This window comes from Pezoporus flaviventris, unplaced genomic scaffold (assembly GCF_033815535.1).
Source record: "Pezoporus flaviventris isolate CSIRO_AGI_PZ_B2104156 unplaced genomic scaffold, CSIRO_AGI_Pfla_v1 ptg000002l, whole genome shotgun sequence".
Taxonomy (NCBI): Eukaryota; Metazoa; Chordata; class Aves; order Psittaciformes; family Psittacidae; genus Pezoporus; species Pezoporus flaviventris.
The window spans coordinates 68,890,925-68,917,110 of record NW_026892550.1 but is presented as its reverse complement, the minus strand read 5'-3'; the positions used below and the strand labels follow the sequence as shown (position 1 = coordinate 68,917,110).

Below are 26,186 nucleotides of genomic sequence, written 5' to 3'. Positions count from 1 at the left end.
ACAGTAGAAGACAGTGCCACTATCTTTACTAAAAAGTATGGCTTTCTTAGCTTATTATGTCAACTTGATACAACCACAAATGCCATTTACCTGCAAATATGGTACCATAGTAGTTTGGTTTTTAAAAAAAAAAAAAAAAACACAAAATCAAACCTTCTTGTTTTTAAAGCAAGCTCCCAAGTATCCACTTTTGGCACTAAGATTTCCCATGTGAAAATAACATGGTGGTTTTGGTTTCTAATCTACTTCTATTTACAATTATAACCTTAAAGAATAAGACCTGGGGGCTACTCTTAGGTGAAATAAAGGACAGGTAGAGACCCCCTTAATAATTTTGGCTCAGGCAGATAAATCTGAGTCCACAACATCCCAGAGCTGGAGAGATCACAGGTCAAACCTCCACCATCCAATTGCTCTCCCATACCAGTCAGACCAACATAAAATCTGAAGGTACTCTTCTAGAGAAAAATTAAGATCATGTCCCTGGCCCACCCTTTAGAAAAAAATACTTTATTTCATCAGGCTGATCAAAGCCCAGGTTCCAGTCTGGTAATGGGGAAAAGCAAATACAGACATGCACCAAGAAATTAAAAACAACCTCCCAAATGGTAACAAACCCTACAAAGGATGTGGGTGACATTTGCTTACTTTTTCTTGTCCTTGTCTTTCTTGGTTTGTTGAGAACCTGCCTGCTGAGCCTGTGACTGTAATAGCTGAGCTGCTGCCTTCTTCTTTTGAAAGTTGTTCAGCTCTTCCTCAAGTTCCTTCTTTTTGTCTTCCACTTTTTTCTTCTCTTCTTGGTGAGTCCTCTTTAGATGGTCAAACTTTTCATGAAGCTGCCAGGACAGAGACAATGAGAATTGTACAGGAAGAGAAGAATGTTTCACCCCAGTTACGGGCAATGATGCCTGAAGTAGTTTCACTGCCAGTGAGTCCTCCCTGCATTAATAACAAGTCACTGGCCTGTCCCAAGCATGCCTGACTTCGTGAGAAAAGCACTGCAGTTAACACACACTTGCACACATGAATGGCAGGAATTTCAGCTACTGTAGGAATATGACAGATCAGGAATATGGTGGCGACATCCCATGTCCCATCCCTCATTACTTTGTATCTAGCAGATGCTCTCATGATCAAGCAAAGCAAGAAAACATGGCCATTCAGGGTCTTCTCTGGGGCTCTTTACCTCTGTAGAAGTACATGCTCCTCCATGAGGCCCAAAAACCAGCTCCTTCCACTAGCAGGATATCTACATTTTCTCTGTCCCAGGGTAACCATGCTGACCTACACACACTGAGCAAGCCATGGTAGGGCAGCTCTCAAAGAACTCTGTCACCTCCCTCAACTACGCTGAGTGGGACTTAGACCATATGGGAAGTCCTTTTCTACTTACTGGAAGTCTCCAGAAAGGCGTGACTGCTAAAGGGCAACGCGGGCTGTACCACAGCTATAGATCCACTGCAAATCAGCATCACTCTGAGAAGCAAATATTCTCTCCTTTGGGTGGGACTGAAGAGGTGAGGGAGCAGAGAGGACTCCCACATTTCTGCAGGGCATATAACTGCTGCCACTGTCACTCTGCAGCACCTCCCACTCACTCCATGGTATGTATCCTCCTCCAGATGCCAAAACCCAAGAAATACTCCTGCTCCATTTCACAGACACAGAAAAGCATCAGAGGACTTGTGTGATGGGGTCACACCGCCAGTCCATGGCAGGACTGGGAAGCAAGCTCACACCTGCTTCTTGGGACTGTTTATGCACAGCAAGCACCTTTGCAGGCTTCATGTTGGAATCTGGATCCTCACTTTCTCACAGCTCTCTTGAGAAAGCCCCAGCCTACACCGTCACACATAGCCCCACAAATTATAACATACTCACATCTTTCTCTGCTTCCTTCAACTCTGCTTCCTTCTCCTTCACTCGCATGACAAACATCTGCCTCATTTCATCCTCCTTCTTCTGGAGTTCACCCAGGAATTCGTTCCTCTTTGCTTCATAAGTCTCCTGGAGACTATTAAAAACACAGGAAAAACAAATAGTCAGAGCTGTGTTTCAAGCAGAGTCAGGAGTTTCCAGCCTTTTGTGATCTTACCACATTGCCTTGTCATAGAACATCATCAGAGGACCCTGACTACAAAAGAGGCAAGATCACCTCCACCAAAACCAGTGCTAGCTTGCTAGGTGGCAGCAGTGGGAGATAAATTGGCAAGCTAAAAAACAGCACACAGTTCAGCATCCTGCATATCACTTAGCAGGGATGATGACTGTCATTAAAAATAGACAAACACTACATAAGCAGTCCCTGGTGCTCCCATGGCCTGTGATCTTTTTAAGTCACACCTTCTCAGTTCTCCCACCGTTTGTCCCTAATCTCATCATTTGAAGTGCAAGATGTGTGGAAGAGACACACGCATATCAGAGCGTGAAATCTGGCTTTACATAGTTCATTAAGCATGACACTGACACACAGCTAAACTCATGTTCACTACTCATTGCTAATGGATTCAGATCAGGGGCTTTATTTAGATCAAGCCACGTTGGGAGACCTCTCTTTCTCCTTTAGCTGTCAAAGGAGTCAAAAATCAAGCCTTTGTGAATGAGCTGCAGCATTCCTCCTCCAAATAACCATGTTACTGAATTCCTTCATTCCTTTATTCCCCCTCTACTTCTTGGCATTCCTTTCTTTCACCAGCAAAGATCTGGGACACAAAATATGTTGTCCACACACCTCTGAGATTTTCAGAGCCTCTTAGGAACTTTGGAAACCACATTCCTCTTCATTTTATTCCTTAAATGGATTTGGCTATTTCCTCCATAATGATAGAGGGGGAAATAGTTGTCATTCCCACAAGATGCTTTTTTGAAAATGCATTTTTTAAGGGAAAACTCCACTGATATCACACAGATACGCTGCATTTCTGCACCCTTGGTTAAGGAACACCTTAACCAAACTTGACAGATGAAACTCTTTTCACACTGCTAATTGATGGGCATTTCAGTTAGAACAGGGCAAGATGGATCTCTGGATTCTTAACTAAATCAAGAATCACAACATTCACGGCAGACAGAGATAATGATACTTGAATCCAAAGATCCCTAAAATTTAGTCTTAGATTTAATCCTCTCACTGTGGACACTGAAACTTAAATTCATAAACGCTTCTTAAAGGTCTGGCTCTAGCCCAGGAAAACCCTGAGGGCAGATTAATCTTGAACGCTCAGTGAGCAAAACTGAATCTGCAATTAGTGACACACTATACTAGGGAGCAGCAAAGCCTTTCAGACTGAAACAGAAAACTCCACACGCTGCTCATCGTATCCTGTATTGCACACAATTTCTTGCAAAGCTCATTTCCAAAAACACAATGCCAGCTGATGGGCAAGCAGGAAAAGGCTGGCAGGAATGACAGTGTCAGGGTTGCTGTTAAATTTTCCCAGGTTCAATGCCAAACCCGGCTTAAAGCTTCAAAACTCAACTCTAACCTAAAGCCAGCAAGCTTAATTTTCTACTGAAGTGACTCTCACCTCCAGACAAACAAAGCTCTTGGAGAAACCCGCCTGGCAGCTCCAGGCTGCATCTGATAAGAGCACTTAGAGCCCTAAGGAAATAACAGTCCAAAGTGACTGGGATCCCTGCAGCTTCTCCCAAAGACGACCAGGGAATTTGTTTTTTAAGTACACAACCACATGAACCTAGATTACAGGAGTAACTCGATTCCCCAGCACACCCCCCCACTCTGGATGATGCCCTCACAAATAACATTCTTTACCAAAATAAGCGTTTTGAGAAAATTAACCAGAGCAGCAGAGAAACAGCCCACACAGAGGATCCATTTCACAGAGCAGATGTCTACAGGGGCACTGGTGCTCCCTCCTCACCTCCTGCAGCTTGGACAAGCGTTGAGGTCCTGCCAGCAACATCACCCTCCCTTTTTCACACCTCGCACAAGCATCTAGACAGCACCAGTGGTTTGCTGGGGTCTTCTGCCCTGCTCACCCTGAGATTCACAAAAGGCTCCCAGCTCCTGGCTGATGCAAACTGACTGAAGAGTGGCGGTCCCTGTGGCTCCCAGGGCCCATTCCGAGAGGACAGGCATCCTTTGATCCCTGGTCTCACAAGGAAGATCAGAAAGAACCAAACCTCCTGTTTTCCTCATTTCAGATATACATCAGCCTCGTCCAGACAGCTTGGGATCACGGATTTTGTTTGTTTATTGGAGGAAGAGGCACCCAGAGTGAACTGTTCTCAATCTGCACGTACCAGATGGAGAAATTCTGTACATTTTAATTTCCTTTCTACTTATAGCTTGGTTAAAAGAGGCCTCATGTACAGGAAGCAATGGAAATTCCTCAGATTCCTCAAAGGGAAGGGCTGAGCCCATCTTAAGCCATTGCTCTCCAGAAAGGACATCCAATAAAGCCTCACACTTGGGCTTTAGTAACAGAACTGGACTTGACTGATTCCAGCAGTTTCTGTGCTGCAAAAGAAATGCAGCTGCATAAACTCAGCAAGTCAAATTCTGAACTGATGCAAACTCTGTGTTGTAGTGCAGACCTTGCTCAGCTCACCATGGAGTACTGTTTCCCAGAAACGTGAACACAAGGCCCCCACTCTGCTTCTGCTTTGAAGCCAGCTAGGTTTCTCCTGTTGAGGATCAGAGATGAACCATGTTCGTGGTTACTCAGGAATTGGCACACGAGTTCCTGACATGTATGTGTTATGGGGATAAATCCACACTGATAAATTTAATTCTGAATGCCTTCTCCTGGAGCAGAAAAGAGTGTGGAATTTTGCTAAGGCAGTGGGCTCAATTATTGGGGAAAAGCTGGGGAGGAATGGGAAACAGGAAATTAAAGGAGAAAACACTCCCTCCCAAATTCCCACACAGCTGTTGTCCTTAGCTAATGGTTTGGGCTTCCGACCAATACAGCTGACAGCACAAACTCTGCATTTAGTAATAAGCCAAACCTTGAGAATGAGACCATGGCATCCTCTTTACAGTGCACCTTCGACCAGCTACAAAAAGCTCTAGGAGGGTCAACAAGGACATTTATCCCAGAATATCCCCCTTGGTAACCAGTTATACCTCAACATGTGACACTTTCATATTCACATAGACACAGCTACACTTTTCAAGCCCAGCAATAGTACATGGCCCTGACTTGCAGCAGAGCAAGTTGGCTGCAAACCCCAATTGAGTCTGCAGAGTGAGAAAGGGGCACTAATGTATCCTCTGACCATCTCAAAACCTGCCCTGTATAGGCAAAAAGTGTCATGACAAATTTCTGAAGTCATTAACAAAGTCACTAGTCAACAGATTAACCCACATCTCCATGAAGTTCATAGTACTACCAACCAGTAGGAAGATGAGCGTAAGCTTCACTGCAGACTGGACAGTTCACAGGTTTTAGGAAAAGCAGGGGTGGGTAGAGGGAAGAAGAAAAAAAATCCCCCAAATCAACTTCCCAATCCCAAATACAGGACTCTCCCAGCTTGAAAAAACAAGTCAACAATATGAACAGCTCTCCGCAAGGAGTGACAGGCGGAACATTTAGAAATCAATCCCTCAACACTTTTAGTACTGGCTGACAGATAACAGGTAAGAGAGAGACTGAAAGGCAAGCACTTGTTAAGAAACGCTATCAGGAAACTGACACAATTTCAGTAGCAGGGCACAGGCAGATCCATGGACGTATGCTTCTTCCTCCTAAACTTTCCAGGCTGATCTCAAGTAGGTCATATGCTACCCTCAAAACACATCACCTTCCACATCCTGGTGACATTCTGCAGGTTCTAGAAAGCCTGTACAGCCTTGCTGCAAAGCGTTAAGGCAAGAATTGGCTTTCTCAGACACCCAAGCTTTTCCCATGCTTCTGTACAAATTCTAGGCCCTGAGGGCAAGACTGCATTGCACAAAGTTCTCCTCCCCAACTGCACTTTAGATCTCAGCTGCTCCAAGTGACCATGGCTATTCCCTCCCTGCTTCTTGCAAACATCCACAGCCCAAAACTTCCAGTCTCCCTGGTTGTACAAGGCCTGAGTTATGCTTTCCTACCTGAAAGGCTTGCTGTCCGGATCCGTGTCCTTGAATCCCATCTCCTCAAGCTTGCAGCGCCTGTAGAGCTCATAGTGTCGGGTGTGTGTCTGCTCTCTCAAGTCTTCCATGTTCACTCGGATCAGCATCTCCCGCAGCTTCACAAAGTCACAGTGATTTTCATTTTCAACTGCAAAAAAGACAGAGAGGAAGTTAAACCCAGGAGCCACGTCCCCTCACCTTTCCCTTGACCTGGGGCTCCAGTTGAGCAAGGTTGAGAGTTCTTCAGGTACAAAAGGAGAACCCCAAGTCAGCTTGCACCAAAATGCCTCACTGAACTGGGATGAAACCATCCCATGCCAACACATGAGCACCAGTCCAAGGCTTTTCACTGGATTTGCAAGATGTCTGTGCTTCCCTTCGTATCAGAGCTTCCATCTCTCCGCACATTTCTGCACCAACAAGGGGACAATCCTTTTGCACACAGGATTTCAGTTCTCACTCAAATCCACTCTAAATCTATGTTACCAATGGAGGCCCAGAGAGGCAATGAAGTCTGTTTGCAGCAGTGGTGAAATGAAAGGTTATGAGAAGACCCATCAGAGATGCTGTACCTTTTCCATGCCAGCAAACCTTACAGAGGAGCCCTGTACCCCTGCTCCTGGCACTGAAGAGAAGCAGCACACAGAGTAAATCATGGCTTTACATAGCAACTTCTATGCCAAGTACAGTCTGGCATGCCACCGTCAGCCCTTGGGTGACAGCAAGCTGGTCAGCCCACAAAAGGCCTGCACCCAGAGTGCAAACAAACAGATTGGGTCTGCTTAAATACAAGGGGTAGAAGTTCTCTCTTTAGAGAGCAACAGCAAGCTGCATTCATCTCTGCTGCTAACAGACCAGTCTGCAGCACACTTCCAGGGACCCAGTGAAGCACTCCAGCTGCTCCCCTTTGGACTACAGCATTTATCTCTGGAAAAGGGCCGCTCAGGGCTGGATCTTCAAAGTCTCCCTGGTACCCAACTAAATCTCTTGCACTATCTGGTTCTAGCTTCCTGGGAACAGCAAGAACCCAGCACGATACATGTCTAGTCCAAGACCTGCCAAACATATCAACTTCTTTCCTAATTGTGATCATTCCCAGTATTATCCTCTGGTGTACACAGCTGAAGACAGAAAGTCTGAGGCTGCTTCAGGGTCAGCTTGTATGACTGAGAGAAAACTTGGTGAGTTTTGCAGAACTGGCCTGTGGCTGTTCCCCTGCAGCTTGCTGGGCCATCCTCCAGCTGGACACACAGCTGAAGCCACAAGCTGATCACTACCACCTCAACCCTGTACTCCTCAGCGCTGGTTGGGAAAGCAAACATCAGCCCTGTCTTTGGCAGTATCAGTACAGCCTGGACTGCAAACACTGACCAAGCCAAACTCTGCTCTCCAACAAAATGGAGCTTTTGGTTGACTTCAAGGGGGGTTGCATACTTTAGCTGCACATCTACATCAAGGATACCAGGACAAGACACACCAAGCAGCCAGTGCAGTCAGCAGGGCACCTGCTGACCTCCCTGGAAAATCTCCAACCACATTTTCATTCAGGCTTGGGAGCAAGGTCCAAACGACTCGGCTGCCCCAGCCTTTCCTTTGCTCACACTTCTCTGCTGCCAGAAAAGCATAAGGAACAGAAAATGGCAAGTTTTCACTTTTCAAGCTAGTCATTTAATATTTCTCAAAACTGATCGCTACATTGATGTCACCACCCTGCCACCAAACCCCCAACATGTCTAGATCTAGGTTGCAAAGCTCTGATTTTAAGGAGAATTCTTAAGGGCTGTGATCTTCCTTTCTCAAGACAGATTTTGGGAAGGACCATGCAGAGATCAACGCACCTTTCATCAGAATGAGACAGGATGACAAGGTCTTATTTATGCTTTCAGTAACATACCCTGCACAACACCCCAGGGGTACTGCCTGGCTTTTGCCATCTTATTGCCGATCTTCACTTCTTCAGTGCTGCCAACTACAGCAAAAGGAAGGTGGACCTACAAAAGGAAAGGGACAATGAGGTTAGGGATTTCCTTTGTTGCCTTGCCAGGGATTGTATCTGAAGAAAGCTGTTTACTGTGGCAGCTGTGCCAGATTTAAGCTGCTTAAACGCCTTTGCTATTCATCTAGTGCTTTAGAAAGAGCAACAGGACAACTGGGATAAGAAACCTGACCAGACTTTAAGTCCAAAATCCTGAAGTCCCAAAAATAAGAGATGTACACAATTTTCATGTAATTACAAAGCACGACTATCTTAAGCACAGAAGGCAGCTTACAAACTGGAATTGAATTTGAGCGCTGGAACTGAAACTGAGTTATTATTTGGAAAAAATAACTGTTCTACAATAAAAGAAAAGAACAAAATGAAACACATCCTCCCAAGCAAGGTAGGCTAAAAATTCAGGGTGGTTCCGCTGCTAGAAATAGCTGCTAGTGCTTCCTCCTAAAGAAGGCAAAGCTGTGGAGCAAGGGGAAGAGAGGAGGCGACCCAGCCCTGGGCTGACACATCTGAGACATGGAGCTCTGCACGCTCCCAGTCTCTCCAGGGGTGTGGTGGTGACAATCTGGGATCTGCTCCCAGCAGTGTGGCTGCTGCCAGAAGGGAGCTCTCATCTGTCACCAGTCCACACCCAGGGTGCTCTCGCTGCATCCAAAAGGGCTGAGAGTGGGTGCTGTGCTGGCCAAGCCATGGTCACGGTTTGGGTGGGGAAAGGAAGGAGCCGAGTGACAGAGGAGACATGATTAACTAGCAAAGGAGTTTCAACGCAGCCAGGCAGCACCAGAGGAAGGCAAAAGACATGGTGCACCCTGGCACAGTCACATCTCTGCACCAGCTACTCCCTGCTGAGAACACAACACAGGCAGGGAAAAGAGGCAATACAAAGGTTTGGAGAGGGTCTGATATCCAGCTGGATGTGCCTAGTGCCCATCTACATGCACTTGTGCAAGGAAAGAAGAAAAAGTCACAAAAGCTTCAAAGTCACAAGGAAATGTCTTGATCTTAATGCCTCCATTCCCTGTAAAAACACAGTTAGTTCAACCCTGTGCTTGCACTTGCTTTAGAATTGGCACTCATCTTGGGTGTTATGTGCCCTACTAAAGCCACCCAAGTGCCCTATAAGCACTGCTGGGATAGACATCACTGACAGAAACCCTGAGCTCAGGTTCTTCTCCTTGCACTCCAAGTTAGGCTCATGGGAAACAGTTGTTTCCCCTCTGTAAACTCCACTAAAACGATCTTATCCTAGTCCTGTTTGCCCTCAAATCTCACACCTACTGCTAGAGGACAGGAAAGGAGGTGAACACCAGAGCACTTATGCTGATGGCCAGTGACCCTGCTGGAGCTGGAACATCAGTGATGGTGCCCCCACTCTCACCGGAAAGCGAAACAAAGGCAGAAGTGAATCACCCCCCATTACGCAACAAGTGGTGGTTTGGGACAGGAAACCCAGACCCCAGCCCTTTGCCCTGACTGTGCTGGGGCCCTGCCTCCCATCCTCTTCCTTTCCCAAGATGGGAATACTGCAACAGGGGAAGGATGTGAAAAAATGCTCAGAGGAGAACCATTTGTCAGACAATGAAGCATAGCAGGCCAGGCAGCCCACATGTGACAGGTATCTCCAGCTCTAAAAGCCTTCTGACCAGCCTGGTCTTTGTGTTTAGACTGCAGTTTTAACGCCAAAAGAAACACGTTCAATGTGCCCTACCATCAAGGATGGGCCCACATAAACCAAGGCAAGCAAAAGCGTGAGGCTTCCCTGCCCATAGCAAGGGGTTAGAATTAGACAAGTGCTACTGCTGAACCCAGGACAAAGTCCTTTCCAACCCAAACCATTCTGTGATTCTACGGCCCCCCTCTCCCCCCAAGAAACATACACTCATTGTTGCATTTATCTCAGCCACTGTCTCTTCATCTGTTGGGAACTGGTAGATCTGGACACCGTTACTGACCAGCTCGCTCATGATTTTACTCTTGAACTTGTGCAACTCGTTTTTTGCAATGGTGTCTGCCTTGGCAATGATGGGGATGATGTTCACCTGAAAGACAATGACAGCACCTTCACATACAGGCCTGCACACATTGCATCACCGGGAATGCAGGTATCCTGCATCAACAGTCCTCTGAGGGCCACCAGTCACTGTCTCCCCAGCAGAAGATCTTCCCTGGGGCTGCAACTGACAGCACCACTGCCTTAGACAGGATTTTTCAGGCAGCTGTGATGATGGCCTTAAAAAGAAGTCAAATGTAATCTGGCAATATGCTATTTCCTGTCCTGTTGTATTTCCCTCCTCCTCCAAATTGGCTGGACAGGAAATGCTGCCACAGATTATTACAAGCTGTTCCAAAAAAGAAAAAAACAAAACAAAACAAAAAAACAAAACAAAACAAAACAAAGAAGGAGATTGCCATCTTGGCAATTCTCTTCCACACTGCAGCAGGCTGTATTACTGCAAGAGACACACTCAGACAACAGCCTCTCGTGGGTGTTTGTGTATCAGGGACACCCAGATGGGCAGCAGTGCTGCTGTTCCTCTTCTGGAGATGGAAGCAGATGGCCCACATCCAACCACACAACACACAGAGTGGGTGATGGCAGGAATACAGGCACTCTTCCTCCACCCGCACACCCTCACATGCTCCCAGACACAGCTGTACTGTGGGAGGAGGGCTCATTTCTCCCTGCACAGCTCTAAGACAATCATCCAAAGGAATGCCACGATGGGATTAATACAGAAATGGAAGGTAAGGTCTTCACTATTCCCTAGGCAGGCTGTTGTCAACACTGGCAGCAGGATGCCTCTAGGAGCCAAGAGGAGATAGCATGGTACCCTCAGTGTAGCTGAATGGCTCAATGCACAGTGAGCACCACACAAGCATCTGCTTTGCATGGAGAAGGCAAGAATGCATTAGGACAAGAAATCCTGCTTGCTTTCCCTTCCTGCTCCCTCAAAATGGCCTGTTTCTGCTCTAGATCTTGCAGGGCTTGCTTTTCCGTGCAACAGACTGAAATGGTAGTGAGGAAGATGCTGATATTGACCTTTACGAAGGGATTTTAACTACAGTACCTGAAAGTCCTCATATGCTTCATCACTTAGTTCTGTTTGGAGGGTGGCCTGGAGTTATTAAAGCCCCCTTTGCCAAAAGATAAAACATGAATGCCAATTAGCTTGCTTTGAGTAAATCTCCACAACCATGTTTTAAGTTGAATAGGGCAGGGATCTTTCTCCATCACTGCACTAAACCCGGTTGACAGGCCACTCTAGGAAATAAAGAACCATTGCCACCATTCGTCTTCTGCCGAATCAGGATCAAATGAGCCAAAGGTGAATGATGGACTAATTTGAATTGCTTAATCATGATGTCAAGAAGCACAGGGAAATCTCAGTTTAAATACTCAGGTTTTCCATGTCTACCTCAGTTATTTTCCCTATATGAAAAGAGATTAAATTTCTTTAAATACAACCCCATGTTTGAAATCAAGCTCAGCTCTCATTCTTGCTAGTCATAAGGGTAACTGAAAAAACACGTGCCAAGTAACATATTTATTCAGATTCTTCCTGTTTATCACATTATGGTTAGAACAACACAACATTTGCCATGAAATATCAAATCCCTGTTCATGTCTAGCTGGATGCAGTCAGAGCACCCAGACACAGCATTTTGATTTGGTTTTCACTGATCAGTAAGACGACCTGAAGTGGTTTAGATGTACTTATCTCATATGCACTTACCAAATCAGGTTTTGTACAAGAGCCTAACTGATTTGCTGGACAAAGTGAAACAGAGATGGAAACCACATCTTTGAGTGCTAGAACTAGCAGAGTTCAACTTGAACCTCTCATTTTTAGTTACACATATAGGGAGGAAAACACACTTTTCTCTCTTTCAACAGCCAACTGAGCTTCCAGTTGTGAGCTGAGGAGCAAGCAGCCATGTTTCCCAACCCAAGATGGGAGTGGAAGAGACTTAATAAATCTCTGCAGCATACAGATCAGTGAGTAATGACTCATTTTAGCAGCTAGCCCAAGATAAAGTTTTCATACAGCACCTCTGCAATTCCCCGCTGCTAAAAACAGACAGCAGTTTTCTAAACAGGTTTAACTAAGCCTGTGGCAAGACCATAGAAGCACTAGCAGGGCCACGCAATGGTCATAACATAGGCAATAAGTACCTTACTGTCGAGCTTCTTCATGGTGACCAAGTCTAGGGACTTCAGTGAGTGTCCAGTTGGTGCAATGAAATACAGGCAGGCGTGAATTCTGGTGTCATGGTAATTGAACAGAGATCGCTTGATCTTCAGCTCTTCTTGCAAGTAGGCTTCAAACTGCGCATCAATATATTCTACTATAGGCTTGTAGCTGAAGAGAGAGAACACGGCACAGAGAAAACCAGGGCATTCACTGGTAGGGTGACACAGGTCACTGATGGACACTTCATGATGGAAGCTTCATGGGTGCCCGGTACATTATAGGGCAAGTGCTGCTCTTACGACCCTCCCCACTCAACCTACAATCCCTCCTTAGTAAGCCTGTGCTCCCACTCAGCGCACAGGGAGCATTTTATGGACATATTAGCAAGGTAAAGTGGCAGAGACCCTGGACTTCATGTGCATGGACGCACAAGGCCGTTACCCCGAAAAACAATGTGTTTTGCAGTCTCTTCAGTTAAGGTCTGAGCTGCTGCTCTGCCCATGTCACTGAGAATCAGCTAACACAAGAAAATTCAAACACGAAACTGCCACCTTACCGACCTTGTCCAAAAGCTTGCTTGTGATCTTAAAAAAGGGCAGACTTCCCGAGGTGGGCAGCTCCAGAGAGGAGCCTTCAACCCCGCTGCGAGGGGAAACCCCGCGTCCAGGAGCCCCCGTTCTGATCGGAGCGAGCCGCCGACGGCGCCCCGAGCCCTCGCCAGGCCTTGCCCAGGAGCCGGCAGCGCCGCTGAGACGCGCAGGGACTCACAGGGGGCGGTGCCAGGAGGGACGGCCCCGGCCTGAGCGGGTAAAACCCGCCTCAGGGAGCGCGGGAATTGCGCGGGGCGCGGCAGTTGGAGGGAGTGGGCGCGCTCGCCTCAGGGCCAGGGCCCGGTCCGGGAGCTCCGCTCTGGCTGCCCCGGCGGTGGCAGCGCAGGCACCCAGACAGAGCCGGTGAGAGGGGAGGCTGCGGAGCAGAGCTCGGAGTATAGAGAGTGCCTGCACCGGTCTGGTGAGGGAACGGTGCACAATGGGCAGGGCTGCACTCGGTGGAGGTGCAAAGCTCAGCAAACAACTGCAGTGTTTATGTACTTTGAAGGGATCGTTTTTTTGGAGGGACCCCCCCCCCCCCGGCTGGTGCAACGTGCCCTGCTCTATATGGCTGTGCTTTGGAAAGGAAGCATTGCAGTCTGTTTCTCCCTAGGAAGCCCCATGACCTCCAGCCCAAGGAAACTCTCAAAGGAGGGCACTGAAACACCAGCACCACTGTCTTGAGCACTGGATTTACAGCAGTGTTAATACCACCCCTCAAAAGCAGCTGTGAAGAGGAACTAGACCATCAGCAGTTTTCAGGTTCTTCATAAACACCCTCTAACTGGCAGCCAGTAAGGCTCTGGTCTGTCCCCTCTGCCCCAGATGCCAGTGCAGCTGTGGAGCAGTTGCTCAAAACCCTTGCGGAAGCAAGTAAGTGAAAGCTATAGCAGAAGACAGCCAGTGCTGTGTGCATGCTACCAACATCAGAGACCTGTAAGACAGTACTGAGCAGTGCTTGTTAATTTACGGACACAGAGGGTACCATGAACATCACTAGATGGGTTTGTAATATCACTGCTGCTCTGGTTTCCTTGCTTGTGGAAATTCTGTCTCTGACAATGAGACCCCAAAAGCCTCAGACACAGGCATGTTGCAAAGAAAGCAGTAAGGCCTTACACTGGGAGATCGTATCAGATAAAACCACTGTAGAAAAGCAGTGCAAAGGAGGACTGGGAGGACTCAAATCAGAAGCACAGAGTAAATCCCACCCACTGTCAGGGCACATTAGGAGGACAAAAGCTCTGCCTACAGACTGCTGTGGCTGCCCCTCTCTGCAGCTGCCAAGAGGGGAAGTCGGAGGGGCTTTGCCACCAATACTGCTGGCTCTGCTTGTGTGCTGAATAAGGCAAATGCAAAATGACCTGGCGGTTAAGACGCTGCAGAGCATCCCTGCTCGGAGCACCTGCTCCTCCTCTGAACAGCTTTTGTTCTCACCCGGGAGCATATGGCAGTGTCTGGCATGCAGCACTCGCCCCTCACTGTTCGGCTCTGCAGCATTAGATAGGAGCAGGAGCAGCAAAGCAGGGACAAGAGTTGCATTTTGGCATCAGGTCAAGCAGCAAGCAAGCGTTACAGAAAAAAATATTTTGAATTTTCCTTATGGAACAGGAAGCAGAACCTGCTGGTCTCCATGCTAATGGGGATCCCAGGGGAAACTGTGATGTTAAGCTGGTATTTTCAAAGAGCTGATGCTGTCTTATCTACAGTGCCCCAATAGCTCTTGGTTAGCACACGTGCTGCCAGACAGTGTGCCCCTCACTTGGCAAGGTGCAGAGAAGAGGATCACAAACAGCCCTCCAGATGGAGCTGGGATTAGTCCAACGAGGGTATGTATGGCTCCAAGATACAGAAAATGCATTAATTAGTGAATTAGCCATAATCACAGAATGACGACTTTTAACACTACAGCAAAAGTCCGTATGGATGGACACAAGGGATTGCGTAGGCTGCCCAGAGTATTTAATTTATGCATGCAACGTGACAATCGGCTCTTAGCTAAAAGTAAAACCCACTTAGACTTGAGCATCCCAGGATGGTGTGAACAGGAACTATGATCTGAGTTCTGTCTCCCTAAAAGATGAAATTGCAATTTGAACTCATGCTTTCAAATATTTACATGTTTCAATGCAAACAGAGACTGCAACTAGGTTGCACAGAGTCCAGGAAGGCAGACAGTTTCAGTTCAGTATAGTTGATCTGTTTGTTCTTCACTTCAGTATCTCCTTACTTCTACCTGTCTCATGTGGTGAATGATGCCAGCTGCCACACCTGGATGAGGATACACCCCCAGGAACAGTGAGGAACCCACTCCCCACATAGGATTAGGCCCTTCTGATCTCAGGCCACATCAGTGCAAGGATTACTTCTCCTGACACAAATAAACTTACCTGTCATCTTTGTTGATCTGATCACCAAATCCAACTGTGTCGACAATAGTCAGCTTCAAACGGACATTACTCTCCTGGAGCTCGTAACTCCTGGCTTTCAACCTCACACCAGGCTCGTTGTGTGTCGCAGGTTCACTTTCAAACTTGGTATTGAACAGAGTGTCCATCAACGTTGACTTGCCAATGCCAGTTTCGCCTGAGCAAACAAAGGCAGCGTTAGTATGATCTGATTGCTTTTCCTCATCTCATTCCCAGGCACATGCACCAGTCTGAGGAGTTACTCCACATGGGCAGCAATGGAACTGGGCTACATGCACATGGTTAAGCAAAATTATCCTTTCAGGAACAGAGGTCTTTTGAGACAGTCCCCATCTTTACCAGTGCCCAAGGATGTAATCAGAGACTTTGTGGGCATTGGGAGGTGCTTGACTTCTGCTTCTGGGCTCTGACTAGTTTCCTCCTCAAGTCACAGCATCCAGGTCTCTGCAGTGCACCTAGCAGACGTACATGAGCAAAGCACCACACGCTGTAGACATGAATCTGAAGTGTTAATCTGCCTGTTAATGCAAAAGCATTTTACCCTGACAAGACACCAAGATAAACCAAATGCCTTCAGAGCTAGAAGCCATCTCCCACAGGTGAACAGCTAGGCTGCTGGGCTGGGAATGGCAAGAGAAATCTGTAGGCTTACTGCACACACAGAGTCATTTCTGTTATTACTGTTAACATTTCCCATGGGATATGGAGAAATTGGAGAGGATGAGCTAAAGCTTATGGGACTCCCTGAAGAAAAGATACTAAATTAAAAAGAAGAAAAAATTAAGTAAAACCACAGAACAACAACAGTTGATGCAGGCTCCGTCCTGCTTAATGGAGAAAGAGCCCCAAGCTTCCCAGCTTGCAAGTGACAACTGCATTCAGGACAGCAAGAAGCCATTCTTACTGGAGAAATGCTGAATTCTCTCCTTAACAGAACAGGCAAAGTCCTAGTTCTGATATAACTTTCTTTACAGAAGCAACTTGTAGATTGTCTCAACTCCAAATTTGATTCCCAAGGAGGTATCTGATTTTCTGCTTGGTTTTATGCCTTTTTTTTTCTCCCTCTGTTTCCATTCCTTTTTTCAAGAGCATCCAAAAAACCCACAGCATAACTTGGTCAATGAAAATATAAGACAGAAATATATATTAAAAGGTTTTTTAAAATCTAAAATAGCACTGCTTAAATACCAGCTTTTAAAACTATTACAGGTTCACTAATCCCCAGTACAATTAGTAACAATAATGAAAGCATTAGTCTAAATCCCATTTTTAAGTCATAAGTGTTTGCTTAGCAATTACACTCTCAAACTGCTACTGCTACCCATGCTGTAAGCAGGGACTTGCTCCAACCAAAGAGATGCTGGGACATGGAACAAACCTCCTGGACTACAGTGGGCAGCTCTTGGCATTTGGAGGTCGGGCATCCCTACCTTTTAACACCACCCCCCCCCACCCCCCCCAACCCCCCAGTTTTACTAGAAGTGAAGAAAAGAAAAGCAATGCAAAGTATCAGGAGGGAGAGGAGAGCCTGCATCTGGGATTGTCCATAAGCATCTCTGGGCTGTGTTCAGCTCTCCTAGCATGAATCTCTCTCTTAAAGTATGTTAAACCCCCACTTAAAGGGCGTCATAAAACCATGTAATATTTGTGTGCACAGAAACAAACACTACTCAGCAACTGCCTGTTATTCTGTGATATTCAACAGTTCATTTGACACTGTAGCTCAGAATTTAAGTCCATCTAGAGCACAACCCCAATGAAGGATCAGTTGTAAACTGATGGCACGGGCTGCTCATCTTTGAATCTCCCTGTTTTAGTGAGCTCTTGATGGGAACACAGTGCTGCGCTAGATGGGCTTCACGGCATTTTATCCATGCACACCACAATTAAAAGTCTCAATTACAATGCCAAAGCTAGTTGGGTCCTTTCTCAAAGCACAATTTCAAAAGTTTGGAGTTTTATTAAAGGAGGGTATTTCTATTCCTTGGACAACTGCAGCAATTTGTGTGAAATTTTAATTTGGGGTGAAAAATGGTTGATCAGCACATTCTACAAGAAAAAAAATTGAGCTGGACCAAATTAACGGAGACATATCAAGCCATGTTAAGAGAGGAACATTTACTGCAAGAGAAAAAGGCAATTAATTGATGCCATTTTGATCAAAGAGCTGCCTGCTAATCAGGCTGTTCCCTGCTGAATTTGAAATGGTTTCATGCTGCTAGGAGAATCACATAGGGGTTGGTGGCTTGAGTGTGCAGAAGTACAACTATTCTCTTATCTCATTCTTAGACATGCAAAGCTAGAGAGAGGAGTCTAGTTTGTTGCCAGGTTTCTTTTCAGATGGCTCATCCTGTGCTGTAGTCAAAAATTCTCAATTCAATGTAGAAAAATAACAGAGAGTTGGGCTCTTTTTTCAGCTAATTAGTGTAACTAATTAGAAGCGACAATACTCCCTTGCAAGCTTTACATGAATAGTGAATGGGAAAATGATGTCTGTAGGCTGCTCTGCCAAACTAAGAGTAAACCCCACTGTTTTTGTCAGTTTACTGAACCATGTTCTGGGGGTGTCTTGTAGATGTCCAGCAAGGTTCCAAGCTGGTTTGGCACACAGCTCCCTAGGGCTGAGCAATGGATTTAAAATTGTGCAGTATCCAAAGAGCATACCAAAACAGCAGGTATCTCTAGAGCCAAGAGAAGAAGCTGCATCCCCATATTTCACCTTCTGAAAAGTAATGCAGTAACTCAAGCTATAAAACCAATTTGCAGCATCCATATTAAATACAGCAGAGAAAAGGTGACAGATTTTGTTCTCAAGTACATCATTTGGAGACTAAATATGGCATTGTTTCCAACTGGAGAAACTAAGAATATAACAAGATGGGCAGGTAAAGCCTGGAAGGGAAGGAAAGCAATTTATTGAGAAACACCCAACCCAGAGAAAAACAGATTTAAGTTCACATTCTTTTAAAAATACACTGAGTTCCCAAGTAAGCTCAATTTCCTTATGGGCTGCCCTTGAGGAAAGCAGGACCACAGGATGATTCCAAAGGTAGATTTTAACAGCCAGAAATTTCCATGTTTTGACTTGGGGGACAGGATAGAGAAAAGGAAGAGAGGGATACTAGATTTCACCCTGGAGCAAATCTGGGAAGAAACTGTCACTTCTCTGCCACTATGATCCCCACTGGCTCAGACCTTGCCCCTCACAGGAGGAAGAATGTGTTTATCTGTGGATACCTGTGCACCCCTTTGTGTGAGCTGATGGCCCAGTGACACAGGATGACTTACCCACACAGAGGATGTTGAAGCAGAAGCCCTGCGATGTTGACTTGTTGACCAGCTGATCAGGGAGGCTGTCGAAGCCCACGTGGCCAGAGAGGGACAGGTTCCTAAGGTCATCGTTCTATAAGACCGAGAAGGAAGGCATTCAGCAGGGTTGCAATGCCCCTGTCAGGGAAGAAGGCTGTGCCTAGTACTGTCAGAACCACGTAATATTGCAGGAGTTTGACACAGGATCTTTCTGTCTTAGGTTCACCTCCCAAACATGCTCTCCTTTTACTTCTATCCAGCTCTCCCCTGTGGGGCTCAATACCTAAAACATCCCCAATCCCAAGGCATGCAAACACCACTAGACTTTTTCTACATACCGTGATTCTATCCCAATTTACAATACTCAAACATTGTTTCCAAGACCTCAGTGTCACATACCCCTAGGGTTTCAGGAATGTTATTTAGGCAGACATCTGGAATAGACAACCCACAGTGAAATATAGGTTCTCCTTGGCTTAGTTTGACAAGGGGGTTGAGCAGCTCTCTCGGGCTTGCTCTATCCTCCCAGAACTTTTGCTGCAACCCTTCAGCATGGCCACATCATGACACCCCAAGGCCATTTTGTGGAGGGTAATGGGGCAGCACAGACCTGGCAGAATGGAGACCTGAAACAACTCCAAGATTATACTTAGGACTTTTCCATAGCAACTGTACAGTAATTCACAGAGAGGCTTGTAGAAAGAAGGCAGCCCAGTTATCTCTTCCCTGGCAATTTGCAGTTATGTCAATACCTGAGCACGGACAAAACAAAAATCAATCAAAAAACACCAACAACTTGGTAGACCTAGAGCAGCTCCACTGATATTTTACACGTTTTTCTCCAAAAATCTGTTATTCTTAAGATACTAACTTTTCTCCAAACTTAAACATTTCCAGCAGAGTCACTCCTCCAAGGCCATGCTGTTGACCTAAATTATAGTCGTGGGCAGCTTCAGCCTGGTTTAAAAGATGCTGGAAACACCAGCTTCTTTTCCACAAAATCAGTGGGCTCTGAACCATACATGGAAAAAAAGACACTCTTTGGTTGTTAAAATAAGAATCCAAAGCAGAAGAGGGCTTCTCATGCTCTGCACAATTGCTGAGCATCTCCACTTCCCTCCACAAACAGCCATCGACTGCAAGAAGAAATAGGTTACCTCTGGGCTGAGTGTTGATGAAAATACCACTCAGACTTGAAGAAAAAAAAATGAAGTTCTCTGAGAAAGGCAACACTGCAAAGTAAAAATGTCACCATATGGCATAAAGGGCTCCTTTTTGCCATACTGGCACACACAGCTTGACACCTGTATTAGATCCCTAAGCTTTAACAACTGAACCAGGCTTGTCTGAAGGCTTAATGTCAATACACCAGACTGTCCATGTCCATCCCTCCATATACTGGACAGCTGTTCACCAGCACCCTACCACTGAAGCTGAAGGTGACTGAGAGATGTCACCTCCTTCACTCAGACTGGGTAAAAAAAAAAAAAAAAAAAAAAACAATATAAAAAGAGACCATGACCTCATTTACCGGCAACAGTGATTTTCCTGGGAAAACCCTGTGCAATGGAAGACCACCCTGGGATTTATGCATGATGTGAATGGGTTAATTTAAATGTTTGCAACATTGGTATTTTTAAAACACCAGTGGGTTGGGTTTATGATGAACTGAAGGGAGCTCGGAGCAGATCCCAGAAAGCAGTAGGTGCCCATGACTCACAGGCTTCACAGAAAGTGGTGGGTGTTGAACATCTCTCAGCAGAGCACCCATATCTCTCTCTCTCTCTCTCTGATGTATTTTGGGAAAGCAAGTACTGCCTCATCATCAGTTACTCAGCAGGAACAGGAGTCAGCCTCATCTCCTGCATTTGTGTCAGTTATTTTTGCTGCATACCTTCTCATTTCCCTCCCCCCCCTTTTTATTTTCCTCCAAGTCGTAAACATCAACAGTGGAAAAAACAAAAGCTATCTCTATACTTTTCAATGTCAAGTGTTTTTCACAAGCTGTGAAATTATCAATTAGCCTGATTGACAGTTCTGGCTTTATCAGCTCAACATTGCTCCAGTCTTCAGCCCTTGGCCTGCCCGGGGAGGGAGCAAGGACTGAAACCACTACAAACTCAAGAGTAGCTCGTGACCTCAGGTTTTATACTCACGGAACAGAAGCTTCTGCTGGAGAGCAACAAGCATGATTGCTCAGTGTATAATTAGCAGAAAAGGCAAATGATTCACACTTTCAGTCTGGCAAAACAGAAAGAAGTGTTTCAAAAACAATGGGATGCTAAGTCAGATGGCCACATTGCTCTGGCTGAAAATAGCTCCTGAGAGAAGTCAGTGGGCTGGGGTTTGGTCTCAGGTGAGTCACCCCACTGCAAACTGGGCACCTCCAGCTGAAGCATAGTCAAAGGCTGACCCAGGACTCCTGCTCCACAGAGACGAGCCCAGAGCCCCTGTGTGCATCCAGCAAGGCAGGGGAGCGATGCTACAAGCACTGATTTATTCCTTCAGCCGCAAAAGGCAGCAGTGCTGCCCAGGAACTTCATCCCAGGTGAAAAGGGATATCATCATCCTAACTCTTCCCAAGGGTATTCCTCATTTTCCCCCAGAAGATGAGCAGAGCTCAGCATGCCTTTGAGTTCAGCACAACTCCTATCTTTCCCCAATCCTGCACCTAAATACAGTCCTGGACTAAAACAACTCCTCAGCTGTCACTCACAGTAACACAACCCTAAGAGATGCCTTATTAATGCACAGACAAGTCACTCTGTCTGGAAGCACTGACTTCTTACAAGAACAACTGTTGGCCAAGCACCTCCCCTTGCTTGCAGCTTCAGGAGTGACAGACAAGATCAGTGTGGGTAAAACCACAGCTCTCCAGAGTTCTGGAGAGATCAGCCAGTTTGCAACACACGCACTGCTAGACTTGGGTGTCTAGATGTTCTCACATGTCAGAGAGCTGAAGACATCAAAAGGAGTTTTTAAACTCTTCCTTATGACACAGCCATGCTTCCTTTACTGAAACCCACACTACAGGGCAAATCTTCCTTCCCTCTTCACATACCATCCCTGTGAGCGGGAAGAGATTCTGAACCTCCAGAGCTGTGTGCTAACCCCTGCAAAACCTACACAGCAACACGAACAAAGGAACGCTTGTTTATTGGGAAAGATGCTGATCCCTTTACTTTTCTTCACAGAGTGACCTATGAGGCATCCCACAGTTGATATTTCTTGGGTCAACAACAATCTTTCAGATGCTGTTATCACAGCTGCGGGTTTTAACTCTAGCAGGGTAAGGGAAGGGTAAGTAAAGCAGAGACAGGCCTCCAGAGGCAGAGAGTCTACTATGTACCATCACTATAGAGATATTAACTGCCAGAACCCTATATCCTAAGGCTCTTAATATTAAAGGTGGGGAAGGGGAAAGCTTTGCACAAGACAAAAAAGGGTTTGCAGTCTCAGAGGTGTGTCAGGTCTGCTTCAGGTCTGGTTTTCTTCACGCACAGCTCCTGGTGGCAAAGGTTTTTTAGGTCAAGCCATGCTTTAACGGATGCTCTGTGGCAAACAGTGGGTTTGCCTGGATGGAATTCAATGAAGCTTTATAAAACAGTTTAGCTGACGAGGCACGTGCAAGGAGAGGATCAGCTTATTCCTCCTAAGCCACAGTGGCTTGGCAGAGCTTGCAGGAATAAGGGGAAACTTACTCTCCTCACCGGAGTCGGCTACAACACTGTCTGCCTGTGTGCAGATGGGGAGGTGGAAATAAAAGTAGGTCCCGTGATTAGAAATGTGTCACTTCTCCACGAGCCATATCCTTACGCTTCAGGAGGCCTCTGGCAGCTCATCAGAGATGAAGCAAATTTACTCTTCTCCTGGCTTTATGAGCATCCCTCCCAAAGGGCAAAGGAGAGAAGGTCCACAAGGACACCTGCAGTTATTGCCCCGGTCTGCTCTCCTGGCTTAGAACTTAACCATGATGATGGCTGCTCCCTTAACCCCAGCAAGATCCCAGCTGAGCCCCATCTGCTTTAAGGCTGCCAGCAAACAACTCCCCTTCAGCCCTTCCTGGCCCACTGCTGCTGGCAGCTGGAGGTCACTTTCACACAGCCTCCCAAGAGTTAAAGAAAACAAAAAGTGAGCCTCAAATTCAAGAGGGGAAAAATGCTGGTATGCAAAATATTGAGCTCAACCACAAATATGGAGCAAGTTATTTGAGGCCACATGACTTTGGAGGCACCTTAAATAAATTCTGAAAGCTTTTATTGTCAGCAGCTCACGCCAGCTACATTTCTGCCCTATTACTAGGGTCATGTTCCCCTGTTTCTGCAGTAATCTCAGATGCTGCATCCAAAGCCAGGGACCTCAGATATTCTAGTCTGCTCAGACAAAAAGGCAGCTCAGAGAAAAGGAGTGAGCACAGAAGCAAAGAGCAGCTGGCAAGAGATGGATCTATCATACCCTCTCCCTGTGTACATGTGAGAACTGGAGCACAAAGTATTCCCAGTGCCTACGCCAGAGCCAAACCCACAGCACCCAGCACCCACAATCCCCATCTCTTCCTTATGCAGACTTCAGTGATGGTCAAACCCTTAATTCCTGGGACAGGGAACTTAAAAAGCAATAGTATGGTGGGGGACATGAAAAGAAAGAACAATTCCTTTCCCCTCCTTGCCATGGCTACTGCAGTCATGCCACAAGGAAATAGCCCAGAGCAATCATTTAATCAAGAAAGGAAAGACTGGGTTGTTGTTTTAGGCTAGGATAGCCACCAGTGGCAGCAGCAGAGGAGGGGGAGTTCCTGTCTCCATGCTGTCTACAGACTCAGGCAGATGTCTCCAAAAGCTCCTGAAGTCTGGGAGGTCTTTTTTCTTTTCTCCCTCCTCCCTCAACAGGGCAAGCAGAGAGACCCCTTTGGAAGGCAGGTTCTCATCCTGTAGATTAATGTGTCAATCAAGCCATGAGGATTCATGAGAGGCAAGCAAGCTAGACAGCCAAGGCCTCCCACCCTACCACCAGCCTACCTAGCAACTCACAGCTGCAGCTATTGTCCCCGAGGGCTGCACCTCAGTGAACTGTCTTCTTCCTGGATAAAAGCCGGCATCAGCTGTACCTGCGTTGAGACATGCAACTTCTGGATAGTGTGCTTCACTCACTAAGTCCCTTGCCCCAGCAGCGCCTCCAGCAGCGTCTGCAACACCAGCCGGGAGCCAGGTCTCCCTGCTCCCAGTACCAACAAACACCCTCAACAGTGTTCTGCCACAGCTGGCTCCCTCGTTCAGTAACCCTGGAGGTTACAGGGAACACAAAAAGGCTCTCCTTAAATGTGCTGGTTTTTCCTTTTAATCATGGTGAACTAGGAAAATAAAAAAGGTTATTTTATGGGAAGAAGGCTGGAAGCAATTTGGCCAACCAGGCAGCTGCAGATAGGGAAGGGAGGTGTGGGTCCTTTGCTGCCCTTCCTTGCAGAGAATATTGCTCTACAGATCGATGAGGCTGAACTGGGGAATCACCAGCCAGACGAGGCTGCCAGTGAGACAGGGCAAGTGGTTCCCCTGAGGAGACACCATCAGAGTCTGGGTGGTGCTTGATATGCCTACAGTGGTGCAGGCAATTTAGGCAGCCTCTCTCCAAGGCTGGCCCCCTAAGGTAACTGCAGGATGACACTGGGGACAGTGAGCAGGCGTCACAGCCAGCCCCAACCCAGCTGCAGTCCCCACAGCCCATACCTACTGGAGGAAAATCCACCTCGGCAAAACGCCTGCCCCAATCCCAATTCCCTCAAGATGGACACGGCGTGAGGCAAAAGTACACGAAGCCCACCTCCCTGACATCCAGCACCGAATATCCTGGTTTCCAGCAGCTTGGAATTGCAAGTGACAGCTATCGCCACACGGCAAGGCCATGCTCCCACAGCCAAGAGCCGCCACTGTTCCTGCACTTTCAAGGCAGGCTGGCAGGGAGGTGAAGGGAGCTGCTTACATTGGCAAGCTGCAGCAGCTCCGCAGGAGGATGGAGAAAGAGGATACAGTCACATTCTTCTGGGCAGAGGGAAGTCAGCAAAATCTGACCATTCAAAACTGGCTGTACCGAGTGGGAATGAACATTTCTCTTCCAGGCAAAATGTTTGGCTAAAGGTCAGCACAAGCTCAGAGCACTAACGGTTCCATTTATGCCAAAAACTGACAGGAAAGACATATTTCTGCATAGCTTTCCAAAAACCAGGGACCTTCCTATTTGGAATAAAAGTGACTAATGCTTCTAGCAACCCCTGATGTCACAAACTGCTAACCAGCAAAAAAAAAAAAAAAAAAAAAAAAGAACTGGACTTTGGGGATGATAAGGACCATATGTGCATTCCAGCAAGGCTTGTAAACTCACTGAAGGGAAAAAAAGGAGAGAGGAAGGAGGAAGGGAGGGGGGAAGAAAGACATAATGTGACAAACAAGAATGAAGACCATCCAAAGGCAGAGCCCAATGAGAACCAGATGCTCACTGCTTCTCTGGCCAATTTCTCTCCTGACAGGAGGATGACATGCAACCCGCTGCCTTTTTGACCGCCTGTATGAGGCTGATGGAATAAAGTGGGAGTTATTATTCAGTGCCAGGCTCCCCAGGTTGAAATACTCCACTCCTCCCGTTTCAAAAAAATGGTGCATGTTTTATTGCAATTTCCATGTCTTTGTCTTCCAAAGTGCCACATGTGGCCAAAAGCAGCACATATATTGCTTTTAGCAGCTCCAGCCTTTTGCTCTCAGCAAGATGCAGCTGAGAAAGTTGGAAGACCCTTCACACCAGCCCTGAACAAAATGTTTCAGTGGGGACTTTTTTCCAACTCCCCCCCTTTTCCAGCCCTTCTGGCTACACAGTCCCACACCATCACAGACACCAATCTCATCCAGCAACACAGCAGAGGAAAAAGGCAACAACAGCCATTTCCTTCTGTATTCCACTGTCATGCACTTAAAATAGCCCTGAAACAGCCGCATCAAAGGCTGTTAAATAACTGGATTTATACTCTGCTACAAGCCTTTCGCTGGAGGCACAGCACAATATGGGACTGGGCACAGAGGAAGCACGAGACTCCCAGTTACACTAACATAGAGGCCGTTTGCAAGGAGCTCTCTCGGACACTGATCCTGGGCACAAGGAAGAAAGAATTAACAGACTCGGGAACAGTGTCTGACCCCCTGCCAAGTTTTCCTCAAACCTTCCCCAGGCTTCCACCAACTCCAGTCCCGTTAGGGGTGTGAACACAACCAGAGCAAACTAAGATTTTTAGAAAGGAAAACAGCCTATAAGGCTTGTTTATAAAACTCTAACAAGGCAGCACTGTTCCAATACCTGAATCAAATTAAGGGCCACTCCAAACACTAAAAAAGCAGCAGCTTCCCTTGTGAGGCAGTGCAGGCAGAGAAGAGCAGGGCTGGCTTTGCAGTTCTTTAACCCCATGTTTTCCTTCCTAAAAAAAACAGCCGTACATCAAGGGCACATTTTGTCAGCTCCTATGCAGCAAGCTCCAGGACTAAAAAGTCCTCCATATTGTGCTCTGGATAATTAATTAGCCCTGAGACTTATTACCAGGATCTGCATTAATGC

At 46.6% G+C, this 26,186-nt stretch overlaps 1 protein-coding gene across 5 annotated transcripts in view; it reads right to left on the bottom strand.

The window, feature by feature from the left end:
* Window positions 1-26,186, bottom strand: part of SEPTIN11 (septin 11) — a 62,560-nt gene that overhangs the window by 8,363 nt on the left and 28,011 nt on the right. For all 5 annotated transcript variants that reach the window (XR_009741454.1, XR_009741452.1, XR_009741453.1 and 2 more), the window contains exons 2-9: window positions 18,573-18,687; window positions 15,246-15,441; window positions 12,247-12,433; window positions 9,950-10,111; window positions 7,974-8,070; window positions 6,059-6,227; window positions 1,882-2,014; window positions 649-836 (exon numbers count right to left, since the gene is read on the bottom strand). Coding sequence is in view for 2 of the 5 variants with exons in the window: in XM_061442922.1 (XP_061298906.1) it covers window positions 649-836; window positions 1,882-2,014; window positions 6,059-6,227; window positions 7,974-8,070; window positions 9,950-10,111; window positions 12,247-12,433; window positions 15,246-15,441; window positions 18,573-18,687 (1,247 nt within the window). In the remaining 3 variants the exon portion in view is untranslated. The remainder of the gene's footprint in view (window positions 1-648; window positions 837-1,881; window positions 2,015-6,058; window positions 6,228-7,973; window positions 8,071-9,949; window positions 10,112-12,246; window positions 12,434-15,245; window positions 15,442-18,572; window positions 18,688-26,186) is intronic.